General features: G+C 37.4%; 1 protein-coding gene across 3 annotated transcripts in view; it reads right to left on the reverse strand.

The window, feature by feature from the left end:
- LOC137977591 (elongator complex protein 3) overlaps nucleotides 1-15,000 on the reverse strand; it is an 18,999-nt gene that overhangs the window by 2,265 nt on the left and 1,734 nt on the right. For 2 of the 3 annotated variants that reach the window (XM_068824864.1, XM_068824863.1), the window contains 18 exons: nucleotides 14,541-14,646; nucleotides 13,402-13,492; nucleotides 11,614-11,661; nucleotides 11,187-11,257; nucleotides 10,264-10,327; nucleotides 9,702-9,770; nucleotides 9,528-9,557; nucleotides 9,253-9,377; nucleotides 7,394-7,474; nucleotides 7,044-7,124; nucleotides 6,355-6,415; nucleotides 5,027-5,092; nucleotides 4,857-4,929; nucleotides 3,304-3,424; nucleotides 2,228-2,318; nucleotides 1,851-1,916; nucleotides 1,267-1,352; nucleotides 1,053-1,139 (listed from right to left, as the gene is read on the reverse strand). In XM_068824864.1, the coding sequence (XP_068680965.1) occupies nucleotides 1,053-1,139; nucleotides 1,267-1,352; nucleotides 1,851-1,916; nucleotides 2,228-2,318; nucleotides 3,304-3,424; nucleotides 4,857-4,929; nucleotides 5,027-5,092; nucleotides 6,355-6,415; nucleotides 7,044-7,124; nucleotides 7,394-7,474; nucleotides 9,253-9,377; nucleotides 9,528-9,557; nucleotides 9,702-9,770; nucleotides 10,264-10,327; nucleotides 11,187-11,257; nucleotides 11,614-11,661; nucleotides 13,402-13,492; nucleotides 14,541-14,646 (1,417 nt within the window). Of the gene's footprint in view, nucleotides 1-1,052; nucleotides 1,140-1,266; nucleotides 1,353-1,850; nucleotides 1,917-2,227; nucleotides 2,319-3,303; nucleotides 3,425-4,856; nucleotides 4,930-5,026; nucleotides 5,093-6,354; nucleotides 6,416-7,043; nucleotides 7,125-7,393; nucleotides 7,475-9,252; nucleotides 9,378-9,527; nucleotides 9,558-9,701; nucleotides 9,771-10,263; nucleotides 10,328-11,186; nucleotides 11,258-11,613; nucleotides 11,662-13,401; nucleotides 13,493-14,540; nucleotides 14,647-15,000 lie in introns of those variants that run through there. The other variant, XM_068824865.1, reaches the window with a different exon arrangement.

The following is a 15,000-nucleotide window of genomic DNA, read 5'->3' on the forward strand; positions in this document are numbered from 1 at the left end:
GTTGAACTCACGACCTCCCGCGTGACAGCCCGGTGCTCAACCAACTGAGCCACCGGTGCGCGGTCAAACGATTTTGGCCAGACGATTCTGGCCAGACGATTTTGTCGTCTGGCCAGAAAGGTGACAGAACAGATTGACACTTTTTCCATTGCTTGTTAACCGTGCTTAACCGTTGAAAAGCGTCTCAAAACAGACGTTAATCGTATAAAAAGTCTCGTGAATCGTGCCTTAAACGTTTTAATGTCATGTAAAACCATTCAAGTCCTCTACAAAGCTTTAAAAGCGCAACTTTAATGCTTGAGTCTTTTGCCATTGCTTCGTTTAATCTCGGCGATGCGACCCTACATAGACCCTATAGTTTTATCGATTAACTCCCCAGAAATGCTTCCAGAGTAAGATCAGTAGCGGGCTTGAGAACTCTAACTCTTACTTTTGTTTCCTCGGGTATTCTTTTAGGTTTGGCTTTTTTATACGCTCCGCTTCTCTTAAAATATCTTCCATGTAGTATCTCAACATAGCAACACTAGCGACGAGCGTGACTGCGTCAGAGGCCAGTGGTTTCGGATGATTAATGTGTTGACAGATGACCTCTTAATTGACCAAATCTTGAATTTGTGACGTCATACCCTCCTTAGACAATCTTGGACAAATTAAATGGAACATTGAGACCACCCCTCCCCCCAAAATCAGTGATGGGAAAATGGCGCGTTTGGGCCTTCACGCACCTTCATCCTTGATTTGGGGGAGAGGAAGCATTTCTGTTCCATTTTATTCTGTCCAAGATTGTGGATACAAACGCTTAACCCCGCGACAGAAAAAATCAACCGTCACCCCGCACCTGAATCACGTTATTAGTGGGGCCGGTAATCAGGAGATACCATGGCGGAATAGAAAATTATTTTAAGTACACAAGCTTTCACTGATCGTTTGATTAGGGCTCCGACAAAAGTTAAATAATCCAGAAAACAATGGACACAAATGAGATTGTTTTGTGCCTTAAAATTACAAAACAAACAAACGAAAAAAAAACACAGGTTAAACATAAAGGATACACATGAAGCTCTCTGACAATCGAACATCCTCCTTTCAGTTCGGGCCTGAATGTCTCCTCGGAACACTTCCTCAATCTCAGTAATCCCACAAGGATATTTTCAAAGAATTAAGGAATTTGGTGAATCAAAAACTCCTTGTAACCGCGAAAGCATGACTTAGTACAGCAAAGTGGAAAATAAAAACTTAAAATAAAAATTATTTTAAGCATATGTAACAAGGATATCTTGCTCTGGATCTTCATATGAAAGAAAAGTCTCCCATCCACCATTTGCAACGTAGTCACGGCGGATCAATTCAATCTAAAACAAGGAATAGGAATTTTGTCTTTTAATTTTAAATTATTCCATTACTAAAACACCGGGCACCGGTGGTTCAGTTGCTTGAGCATCGGGCTGTCGTGCGGGAGGTTGCAGAATCGAACCCCGGCCGGATCAACACTCAGGATCTTAAAACAACTGAGGAGATAGCTAGGACTGGCTTTGTAATTTCATCTACAAATGGTAAGACTTTGAAGTCTTCTCGGATAAAGACTGTAAACCGCAGGTCCCGTCACAAAATCCTTGTGCATAAACGTTAGACTATTCCAAAAGAGTAGGGGATGGATTCCTCGGTGTTTTGGCTGTTCTGTTCTCTCCAGCGTAAGTGGCCGGCTTGGCTTGATGTCTCTAAAAAAACCTTATTGCATGTGTATGAAGCCACCTAGGCAGAAACAGCTATAAGTCGAAAAGGAACTTTGCCGAGTGCTAGAACATGTAGATGTAGATGTAGATTAAAATTCACAGTCAACGTTGACTTACCTCAAAAGGACGGACTTTATGGTGAATCTCCTGTATTCCAACCTCGCGAGTACGCACATCACGACACTAACAAACAGGAAAAGCAGATTATAATATGGTGTTATTTTCGCTGACCGAATACCCTGGGTGCCAGAGTGTTTTTTTTCCTTTGGCGTGATCTCTATGAGCGACAGAGCCACCATACCGAGCCGCGAGCAAAAACTGGTAGACAAAAAATAAAAGTCATAAAAAAACTAAGAAATTGGAAGAAAACTAATTAAAATGACACATCACACATCTCTTCCCATCTTCCTGCTAAGATGGAGAGTTGATCTCCTATTCGCCAAACTATGTTATTATTGTAAAAAGCACTACATGATGTATCGCAATTGACTTACCTGGGTGCCCAGATCCCTCATCCGTGCCAGTGCCAGCTCTCTTAAATTACCATGTTCCACCCCAGAACTCACCAAGGGCATTGGAATGTCCCTAAAATGTAAACTTACAATTTCAGAAATGGAAACCACCGGAATTGAAGTAAACATTTGTTGCTACAGTTCTTACTTTGAGAATGCTGATACTCTATTTTAACATCAGCTTTGATATTCTTGTAATTTTACAATCAGTTAAAATAACAATAATTATTATTTCTGTCTTTTCATCTTGCTGTCACCAGAGTGTTCTTCAGCTGTAAAGAGGGTAAACAAAAAGGGGCAAGGGTCACAGAGCAGGTACAGAAGAGACAACTAGTTTAAACCCGTATGCAAGTGATCTATACATCTGTCTTTTACTGAAAATTCCGCAAAGATAGAGAAAACAAAAAACGTTTGAACGATACATGGCCTTGAACAACTGAAGTCCATTTTACTGAACCCTGGGCAACTAACACAGGTTCTACCCCATGTGACAGCTAAAGGGATGCTAACTACAAGCAAAATGCAAACAAATTTGCATGCACCTCTGGATAATGATCATACTCCCTTCTACATATGCATGCACTGATGGTTAGGGCAAATTAGTACAAATCAAAGCTCCTTTGCATTGATTGTATCCATGGTGGTGGACAAGTGAACATAGTCAAAAGGAATGACCACTAAAGCATAATGAATATCATCAACATTAACCCATTGACCCCTAGGAGTGAGTCCTAACAGATTTTACTCTTAACAGATTTTACTCTATCTACTCTCTATTATTCGTGGTTTTAATCACTTCTGTAGTTTTCTTCTGATGGATAGGCTTTTCGTCTTGTAAATAGCTATTATTTTAATTTTATGAAATTTGTACATAGTCTTGATGATTGTAACTTGTTTTAGGTGAACCCAATTAGCAGCAATGCTAAATCCTTGATGACATATAAATAAAGTCATTCATTCATCTAATGCCAGACAACTTTACTCATCAACTGAGGGCATCCTAGGATGTTTGAGGAATGAACGGATTAATGAAAAATAAATTGTGAAAATGACCATACCGTTGAACTCTATACACCCTTGTCCAGGGAGGAACTAAAGCAAGAATCCTTGCAATCAAGTCCACTAGAGTACTTGGAGGGTAACTTTTGTACCGACCTGTCTTCCACAGCTCATACAAACCTAAACCAAATTAATGCAATATTAAAAGTAAAGAGATACCAACACAGCACAGTTTGATACCATACTTGTTCTTCACAAACCCCAAATTACTGCTAGTTGCCTCAGTTGAGAATGCCATGGGCATGTCAAATATGACTGAGGTTGTGGGTTTATACCCTAGCTGGACCAACACTCAGGGTCTTAAAATCACTCAGGAGAAAGTACTTCCTTTGTACTTTAATTGACAAAAGGTAACACTTCCATGTATTCTTGATTAAGGAATGTAAACCAAACAGGTTTAAAGTATAGGTCACTTTTCACAGGTTCGATTGTTACAAAAGCTTTACTAATGCCTCATTAGGTCTAAGAATGATGTTTAGGCCCAAGGTTACCCATCATCATCATCAATCCAATTTTGATCCAGGTTTATCCCCTTAGATGGGGGTGGCCAGATTTACCCCACTTTGGCAGCAATCTCTCTAACTCCCACTTTCCATCTCACTCGATTCATGGCATCTTTTTTCTCCAATCCAACACTCTTGCTCTCCTTCTCCACTTGCATCTTCCACGTCTTCTTTGGTCGGCCTCGCTTCCTCTTGACTTGCCCTTCACTTCAAACTCCAACGCTTTTCTCAGAAAATGCTCATCATCCCTCTCCAACACATGACCGTACCATCTCACTCCATTTGCCTTTGCCATCTGAACCACTGTTACCCAGTTTGAAGGTTTTGGGTTGCTTTAACCCTTTCACTCCCAAGATTGCCACTTATAGATGTTACTCTGTCTAACGCCAGACGATTTTACTTGTCAATGGGGAACCCCACGTGGGTGAAAGGGTTAACAACAGCTAGATTCACTCAAAAACTATGTCCCCATTAACCCTTTCACTCCCAAGAGTGCCACTTATAGATTTTACTCTGTCTAACGCCAGATGATTTTACTCGTCAATGGGGAACCCCACGGGGTTGAAAGGGTTAACTCATTGACTCTTATGAGTAGGACTTAATAGATTTTACTCTGTCTGACGCCAGATGATTTTACTGATCAATAGGGGCAGTACAGGGCAGTTCAGGTGTCAATGGGTTAGTATAGATAAAATAATGACCTGCGTTTTAAGCCTGCCACTATAAACCATAGGCCATCTCGCATGTAACAATTTAGCATGAGTGGTTGACTTGGAAAGAATCTTCTAAATGGACCTCTCATAATTGATGAGACCACATGAAAAGTGAAAAACAGTGGTCAAATTGAAGAAGTCCACTTGCTCAAATGATTCACTTGATAGCATCATTTGCATTGTGTTGTAAAGTTGGAGGGTTAGGGTTAGGTAACAGCTATTAGGATGAATGAAAACGTTAATCTTTATGGTAAACAAGAACATTCCTTTTCACTGGCTCTTCACAAAAAAACATGCATAAATCAGAGTTTTAAAGAGAGAATTAATACCACTAACCTGTACCACGGATAACCAAGGTTGGATAAATTTTCAAACCATCTGCCCGAAAAGCAGGATTTTCAAAGAACTCCTACGATCAGAAAAAGAAATGAGAAGGTAATGAAGGCAAAAGTGGTACAATAAGGAAAATCATATGTTTACTCTCCAATTAAAAAAAGGAAACATACAATAAATTGTTCAATATCTCTCTCCAATCCAATATTTGGCAGATCGGGCATCATGTGAGACACAACCTGTAGAACAGAATGATTGTATTAAATTTTCAACTAGTGAAAGTAGTGGTGTACCGATCATCAATTATAATCGATCATTGATCCAAAATCTTTAAGCGGTGCAACAATCGATTATGGATGATGACAATCGACTATCACAGACAAATAGGCTATCCTACGTTTCATACATTCTTAATGTTCTCCAAAACTCATCGAAACACGCTCACACCAGGCTAGGTTTTGCATTTTGCATTTATTTCACATTAATGTTGATAGTTTGTACTTCATACAGAAAAAGCTTACCTTGATGGTTCTCTGAGAAATTATTCTAAATTAGTAGCTGGCCGTAACCAGGTGATCTGGTGACATAATTCGGAGGACTGGGGAGAAAAATTTTAACGCCGTATCCCACAACCGCGCATAGCATTGAATGTTATTTCCACTTGAATGTTCATTCAGTAACAGGAAATGTGGGAGACACGGAATGATCTGTTCAGTTTTGGCGATGGAAATACTGCAGGAAACTTGGAAACAAAACCTGAGGCCGCGCACAGTTGTGGGATACGGCATTAAAATTTTTCTTTCCAGTCCTCTAAATTACGTCACCAGATCACCTGGAAAATACATTTTTATCACAATTGCTTGTAATCTCGCAATCTGATTGGCTAATTTGCTGTTGTCTACAAGAGTCTAGACAACGCTGCATGCATCATGCTCGCATCATTTTGTCACGCAATGTAATAGCCAATCAGGAACGCCCATTTTGGGAAATAAACCAATCATATGGCGAGAAAGTTATAGACAACGCTTGCTCTTTCTTTGAGTCGTGATTTTGGTCACACTTTGAAATAAAAACTTTCTTTGGTGTTAAATATTGTGGTTGGCTGCGCCTCGTGAGTCCACAACATTTTGACCACTGTGATGACCAATATTGTTGTCAATAAGAGTACAATCAACGCTGAACCCCTTGCGATTTGTTAATTAACTTACTGCGATCACAAAGGTAACAAGATTAGATGAAAGCAAAACAGATATAAACAGCTTGCGAAGATCAAATTAGTTCCCCTGGGTCCCCTCCTCGTTGTCTTGTTTGCATGTTGTCCAAAACAAACAGGGTGCATGTTTTTTTTTTTATCAATAGATTTCCGATTATAACCAACGATTGACTGGTTGGGTCAATCCGATTATTTCCGATGATCGCCAGTAAAATCTCAGGAGATTCCCATCACTAGGTGATGGTTTTTCAAAATGTATCCAGAAACAAATAAACAAAAACAGCTGACCTTGAAACCTGCATCTTTGGACAAATGGAAGGATTCACACACTGCCTTGACAGTATGACCCCTGAAAAGTACAATAAATGAATTACCATATTATTATTACACGTGTCCAATTTCACTGTTAGTCGAGTCTCATGTAAAAAAAACATACCCAAAACATAAAACGAAACAATACATGTATGAATCTTTCCTTGTAATGTGCCTTTTTACATCAGGTTGCTGGGGTGTATTGGGAACATACATGTGACAAACTCATTCCTAGTCTATGAAGTATTTTATTAAATTTTTGACCATGGATATTGCATTATTGTCATTTTGATTGGCTCACTATGTCTTGGTTATCAGCTCTTCTACCAAACCATTACACCATGTGTAATGACAGCCAAAGAATTTGTGGCAGGAGGTAGAATTTTCAAGCATACAATAATAATTATTGTTAAGAATTTACTTCAATTAAATAAACAATATTATTTTTCCATGTGGACTAGTTGGATACGAAATAGGTATTGGTTATAGCTGACATGGTGCTGGGCGCCACTTTGAGAATTTCCCATGTCATATCCAATATGTACTTACATGTACATGTATGTAAGAATAACCTTAAGACTATTATAGATGCAGGGACCTAGGAGGACACGAACAATGGCAAATAATCCCAAAGGTTAGCTTGTTACTTCCTCTATGTCCAGTACCTGTTTGTGTCCCTTGCCACATCTTCGTACACACTTTGTACTCCAATCTCCAAGCGTGTGCAGCCATACATTAGCATTGAACTAAAGAGCAATCACACACTTAATATTTCCTTGATGTATGGGAAATTAGTTAATTTAGTTGTTTTTCTGTTAGGTGTGAGTACCTTCTTGTATATATTACATGTATTTCCCAGCCAAGATGGCCTACCCTTCAAGTTTTTATTTTAAATTCTGCTTTGCTAGTGTACCATCATCAAGTTGACACTGACAATAACAAGCACATATCATGCATGAATTTTCAGTGATCACACTGTGAAAAAGACTCAAGGTTACGAACTGAGCATTCTCACCTTAAATGTTTTTTTAAGCAATAATCTGGTCTTGTTTCTATTGTTATCCCTATACATTTTGTTTTGCTTCTCTCTGAATATCTAAAATGATGAATGCACAACATTAAAATATTAATTATTATTTTATTGCCTCGTTATTCTGCTTCATAACATAACAATAACAATAACAATAATCAAATAAATAATTACTTTGAGGGATTTATGGGTACATGTAGGAAGGCTTGATAGCTTCAGAACACAATACCAGGTAGCAACTTCCATGGAATTGAATACACGTGCTACGTGTCAAGGAAATAGCCTTCCCTCTGTGTTTTAAAAATGCTATCAGCCTGCTTTGTGGTTATTTGTTTGTTATTTGTTTATTAAAGGAAGGAGGCAACTTAAGGTGGCTCACTCCAGTTTTCTGCAGAAAATGATCAAGATTTTGAAATCTGTGAAATTAAAGATTCTCTTCTAAAGTGTTAGTCACTGCAATTGATGTAAAATGCAATTTTACCAAACAAATACAAATGCAAATCAGGAGAAAATGATAAATATAGTGACTGTAGCTACAGCTGAACACCTAGTGTTTGTCTTTCTACTTTCTACCTATATTATTTACTTTAGTTCATCTTGTTATCATTTAAAATTCGTTAAGGAAAGTTCAATTAATTTATGTCACCCTCCCTAGTTCTTTTTACTGTTTCCTCCAGAATTTTCTAGAATTTTCTAAGGATGCTACTGTCGCAATTAAGCTCTCTCGCATACAGTAAGGCTCACGATAGAGTACACATCAAACAAGAAGGGTTTTGTTTCACAAGTTCCATGTTTCATCAAAGTAGCAGTTTTAACCAAGGTTGCAAGTTTTATCAAGATCGTAAACCCAAGCAACAATCTTAAAAGTTATGAGTATTTACCACAAAGGATTCTAGTTTCAGTGCAAGGAGCAGAACCAAGGATTTTATGTATTCATGTTACTCCACAGTAATTAGTTTCACACTTTATTTTAATTTTGGCTTAAAATGCTCTTGCCAATGTTACTGTGCCTTTAACTATATTTGAGCACTTAACTCACGGTTGTTTTTGTATTAAATGTAATCATATTTTTTATTGTAACATTTTGTTCAGCGATCAAAATTGCATAATTTATCCCTGGTGTTTACACCATGTTCAAATTTATCTCATATTTTTACAGTGTTTGTAATCAAGGAAGAAGAATAAATTTACAAACAACACTTTGAAAACTGTTCTAAAGTCACTGGAACTACAGTGACCACGCTACTGGAGGGGGAATGGAAACTAGACAGTTCAAAGGCCTTTTTCTCAAAAACTAGCCATATGAACCCACCTTAAAATTACAGGATTTCCTTAACGAAAAAAAAATCATGTATAGAAATATATAGTGAAATCTGTCTGACAGGTTTTTCACAAACGGCAAAAACGTTGAATTTTCGGCTATTTTGATAACTGAAAAACTGTCTGATAGATCTCTTCAAAAAAATGTTGACGGTTTCATCTTCATAATATTGTTTACTAATTCCAAAAATTTTAACCCTGGTCATATGGCTAGGTTTTGATAAAAAGGCCTTTGAAATGTCTAGTTTCCAGTCCCCCATCCAGGAACTCAGTCAAAATCTTGATGTTTTTCTTTGGAAAACTGTAGTACTTATGTCACCTTAAACTGAGGAATTAAAATACCATAAAAACAGGACCAAAGGAAACATTTAAGATTCCACACCTAGGGTATATGCAGGGTTGAATCCGAAAGGCCCACGCTGGTGTCATTGCAAGTGACCTGGGTCACTTTATACAAGTTTAAAAATGCACCCCTGAAATTTCTTTGAACCATGTTCAATTCTGCATAACTGCAACAAACTTACTTGACAGCTTCATCAACATTGTTACTTGTGTGACCTGAGAGTGCATCATGAAGATTTCTTATAAAGTAGTCTCTATAGCTTTCATCCAAACACATAAACGTGCCTCCCATCACAATAAACTCAACCTTCAAAATAAAAAAAAGTTGCTGTTTTGATACTCAGCTCCAATTAGGGTCATTCGTGGGGTTAAAAACAGTCACAGAAATTTAAGTGAGCTACACATTTGTGTTAACGTAAAATTCCTAAAACAAGCACAATAATATTATTTACCTCACCTTATCAACACTGTGGCCAAGTTGTTTAAGCTGTAGTAGAAATAAAAAAGACTCCTTTGGATTGACTAAAAGCTTTAAACCACATGCTCACAAAATTCTGTGCATGCTGTGCAGAAAAAAAAACATTTTCCACGAAACAACAAAAACTTACTAAAATGATCATAAGATTCTCACCTGGTCTATCCTGTGTCTTGTTTGAAGGTAAGGGTTGTATCGTGCTCGGATTGCTCTCATTGATGTAGGCTGAAGAAAACAAACATTTAATGTTCTTAACAACTACTGGTATGCCCAAAAATGCCGAAAATTAGGACAGGATTCATGAACTGAATATCATGGAGGGCTACCCTTTACTGTACCTTTTGAAAACAATTTACAGTAAGCAAGATTAAGTTTATTAATGTAAAGTAAGGTTAGAGAGACACTTAAGTAACATCATTATTATCTTGTACAGCTGAAAAAAAAAGTGATCGTGAAATCGATGAAGGAGGAAAGAGGACACTGTATCAGTTAATGAAATCACCATTATTTAATCAACAGCTTGCTGATGAAAAATACAACAATATTGTTTGAAGGAGATCTTTGTCACATCCCCAGGTAAAGGTCTTTTAAGGTACCACAATTTTTTTTCTGCTGGTTTTTTGAGAATTTCTTTAATGGGATTGTTTCAGACCCCATTAATGGCTTACAGGTAATAGAAATAATATACAGTAATTACTATTATAGTGTGGTGCCTTACTTCATATCCAGTATATGACTGTGTGGAGTATTCAAAATCAGAATCAGGACCACCTGGACAGTACCTGGAATAAATTTATCCGGTTAGTTTCATGCTTCAATACATGATTACAATCATAACAACTTTACAGTATACAGAAATAGAAAGGAAAGAATTCTGGGTCTTCAAACTTACAGTTTACTTACATGTAGATCTCTGAAGGTACAATGGCACAACTCAGGTTTTAGACTTCAAGCATTTTTTTCATTAAAATTACATGTAATTCACCACTTGTAACAGTATTTTCCATGCTTTGGTATTCAGGGCATAAACGCCAATTGTTTAGAACTAGATATCTTTTTTGACATGCAAACACTGTCATAGTGCTCTGCAGAGCCATGCACTGAGCATAGGGGCTGAGCAAAAATGCACGAGCACACAAACAAAGACAGTGACCCCCCATTTTGTTCTCAAATTTGGAATACGTGACTTAAATGTACACTCTAACTCTTGAAAAGAAATTGGAAAAAATGGGGAAATTTTTCTGAAGTATTTTTAAGATCCATTTATCTGAATTTGCCTTAACTTTGACGATGTACATGTACGGTCCACATGAAGAATATTAAAGTTGCATTGGATAAGAAAAGTAACTTGCACAAAATTTTCACCAGTCAAAATTCACAGCAGTTTTTATCAAAACTACATGTACATCTTCTGAATGCTCATAGAGAGTGCACTGCCTTACAAAAACATGGACAAAATCCTAGAATCTGGTTTGGTTAAACAGGAAGACATTATTGGGCTCACTTTTCAAGTGTACAATCAATAAATGACCACAAGACTAATGTTACTCTTTGGCCCTTCAACTCAGTCGATCATTACACAACAATAAAGAATTTTCTTGGAACGAAATATAATAATGGTTTAAAAGAGGATAGTCTTACACGCAGATATTTCCAGTCATGTTTATGTGTGGACACCTGTGAGGCTTGCACATAACAGCGACAACAGCAATCTACAAAAATAATAAAAAACTGTTTTAACTTTCCTTTCATCAAATATTTTCTAAGGGAAAAAAAAATAAGCCCCCAAAGCTTCACTGCCATTGTAGTAAAGTATTACAGGTTAAATTTGATTTCAGATCAAAATGATTTTAACCCAGGTTGATTTGTGCAACTGTAATTTCTTTGTCTCTATTTACAGTTTGTGTGATATTCATTCAAGACACAAAAACATTACAAATCCACCTAGGTTAAAATCATTTTGACCTGAAATCAAATTTAACCCTTAAAACATATCTGCCTGAAGGCAGTAGCCACCAAAAAGAGTACAATAAAATAAATTATTAAGATTCAGAAATGAAAAACTTACACCAGATGCTGTCCTCACTGGTTTCGCTTTCAGTTTTGGAAGTAATACCTGAAAGTACCATATTCTAGTTTTTAGCACGATAACAGGTGTGAAATAATTTCATAATATTATAGATATATGCAGGTCTTTCAATAACTTTTGTAGACTTTAAGTACTTACCTGGGCTAATCAATGTAAGCGGTGGTCACTCTTGTCTTTTACAAGGGTTTAACCCTTTCACACCCAAACCGGCCTAAACCGGCCAGACTTAGTATTTTACTCTGTCTAATGCCAGACGACTTTACTCGTCAATAGGGAAGCCCTGGGAGTCAATGGGTTACGTGAAAATCAAGGAAGAGTAGCCGGTGGTGAGAGGCAAATTTCTAATAACATAGACAGCAGTATACTGCCAGTGTCTGGCTTCTAATGAAACCCCTTTACTATTTATGTACATATTATACCAGATTGTATAAGGCACAGTTTGAAAAGGTTTCTGCAATAATGATTCCCAATTCACAAAAATAAAACCTAACACCATGGACAAAAAATTACAAACCCTGACAATCTCACTCCTAAAAGAGTGTTCTATGGTCATTGTCAAGACCAATCCTCTACTCTCCTTCACCTTCTTTTACTTTTGTTTTTTTGTTTTTTTTCCACAGATGTATGAAAAAATACATGAAATACATTATCCATCATCAAATGGGAACTTAGAAAAAATTCAAGCCCCAGATAGACAGAACTCGTGACCCTCTGTGACCTAGTCAGATGCTCTAACCACTGAGCTACTGGAGACTCTGTGGTGAGATGTGAAATGTGGGTATAGACTACGCCTGCATCAAGCAGTCACATAGTCAATTTTTTTGATAACCATATATGACTCTTAACTGCACTGTGCATTGACATTAAGGCATATCAGCAATAACAGCGGTTAGAGCATCGGACTAGATTACAGAGGTGGGCTCAAATCCCATCTGGGGCTCGGATTTTTCCAAGTGCCCATTTGACGATGCATAGTATCCTTCATGTCTTTCATGTATTTGTAACATTACTCACTTGGCTGGTTGATGTATGGAAAAAAAATAATTTTCCTTTCTTTTCTTCTCTCTAGTTTCGGCTTCTGTTGAATTCTTAAAACTTGTGTTGTAATTGGATTGCAAGCAAATATTTTAGCCTTTCATTGTTTCAGAAATTGTACATGCACAGAAATGTTATAAAGTTGAACTATAAATTGGAAATAATAATAACTTAGTAGTGTAGAAGAGAACCAACGTAACTTCCATTATACTCATTAAGAATACAAAGAAAAAGGAAAAAATGGATGTGGGTTGTCAGAAAACACCTACCGTATTTACACGGAACCTTTTGTTTGTAATCTTTACCAATATTTGCATACACGTGTGGGTTAACAAAGGATAGAAAAGACAATAAACTAGACTTTAATAGGCTATTCTCGATACAAATAACCTATTATAGTTAGTCACGATCAATTTAACAGAATATTACTACCACTATAAAAAAAATTGTCCAAAGCGTCTCTATTCTAATCGATGTAACTTATGACCAATGGTGACAGTAGGCACGAAATGACAAAGTTACACCACAGCAGAGAAGTTAAGGATTATACAACTTTCAGAACAACATGGAAATCGAGTAGCCCAGTGAGAGTTTGGTATTGCAGAAAGCAAGGAAAACCTTCAGCAAATGCCTCGACTGAAATGTGCAGATCATGGAAGGAAAGCCGTGTGGCCTCTCTACACACCTGTACTTGTTTTCATCCACAGCCAATTATTGTCTAATGTCCCTAACCTTTTTATAAGCAGGCGGAACAGCAGCAATGATATCAACAAGTCTGGGCTGAGATGTAAGACCATACTTGCTAGCAGCTTGTCCTTTGATTCTAAACATAATTATCAATAGGTCAAACCAAAAACCCATAAGGGTTGAAAGGTGCAATGGCCCCTTGTGTGCTGGGAAACAAGCTTCTGAATATTCAATTTGCTAAGTACCATATTTGGAACAACAAGAACGAGGGGTTTCCAAATATGGTACTTAGGTAGCACTAAAACATTCAACCAATCAGTTTTCCCTGAATATTCAGAAGCTGTGAACTCGCGTTACACGTTTCACCCCTTATGGGTTTCTGGTCAAACAAATCACATTAAAAATAAACAACATCATCAGACCCAAAGTAAAGTTACTTGACAGAAATATTTTGATGTTTCAACATCTTTGTCATTTGAATGCTTGATATATTTGGTAATGTGTTCACAAAGCCATGCCACCATCCCCGTTCATTGTCAGACTGAATTATTTGGCAAGTTCTGCCTTCTTAGCCTGATGTTTGTTCTTCTACTCTTCTGTTGTTAATAACCTACTGTCTTTCAAATGCTCAACTGATAAGACATTGTCATAGTGGTGGTGGACAAAATACTGACCCCCAGTCCATGGACTACCGGTACCCTGATAGACTACCCAAATGTTGAGTACTTAGTTTCAAATAGTGCTCAACCCTAAACACCCATTTTAAACGGCACTGATCAACAGTATTTAAGTCTAAGCACCTATTTTAAAAAGGGTAGCATTCTATTTTTTGTTGCGATGGCTGATTACCTCATGTAAGTGAAGTGAGACCAGTGCAATTCCTGGATTTAGTCACATGTGGAAAATAAACAAGCTACGTGCAATGTAAGTATATAATCAGTTCAGTTCTTTCATAAGCGCTCATTAGAAATAGTATTTTTTAAAGGTAGTCCATTTTAGGGTAGTCCATTTGGGTAGTCGTTCGGGTAGTCCAACTGGATAGTCCATGGACTGGGGGTTGGTAGTTTGTCCACCACCTTGTCATAGCACTGAAATACTTTTATCAAATACTTTTGCTCAGAACAAGTCTTTAAAGTTCCTGAGCAGGAAGGTGAAATATTCAACACTATCAGTGTGCTACTCACTTGTTCAGGTTAACATCATTTCCCTTCTCATGAGCTGTAATCAATTGACTAACTATATCTGACACTGTTATCATCATTAATTCTGCTCTTGAGGCATTGGAGTGAGCTAATAAACAACAACAACAACAATGAAAAATACAAAGGCTCTGATGATGACTGTCAAGTAATGTAGATCCTAGAAATGTGGCAGGGTCTTCAAGATTCCTTAAAATTATGAGACTAAAAATTCGAAAATTTCACCAAAGGTATCTCATGAATTTCGAATCAGCAAAACAAACATGCCAAAGAAAACAGCAGAGCGACTTCAACAGTAAGCCACTTGAGCAACACTTTTTGATCAGGAGCAACTAAAGACTACAGGGCCACAGTCGAGAGCTATGGAAGTACTGGCTTGTTTAGCTTGGCATTGGATGAAAGAACAAGTCATATAAATATTGGGGTCGGTTAATACTCAAGTGAA

Source organism: Montipora foliosa, chromosome 11 (genome assembly GCF_036669935.1).
Source record: "Montipora foliosa isolate CH-2021 chromosome 11, ASM3666993v2, whole genome shotgun sequence".
NCBI classification, from domain to species: Eukaryota; Metazoa; Cnidaria; class Anthozoa; order Scleractinia; family Acroporidae; genus Montipora; species Montipora foliosa.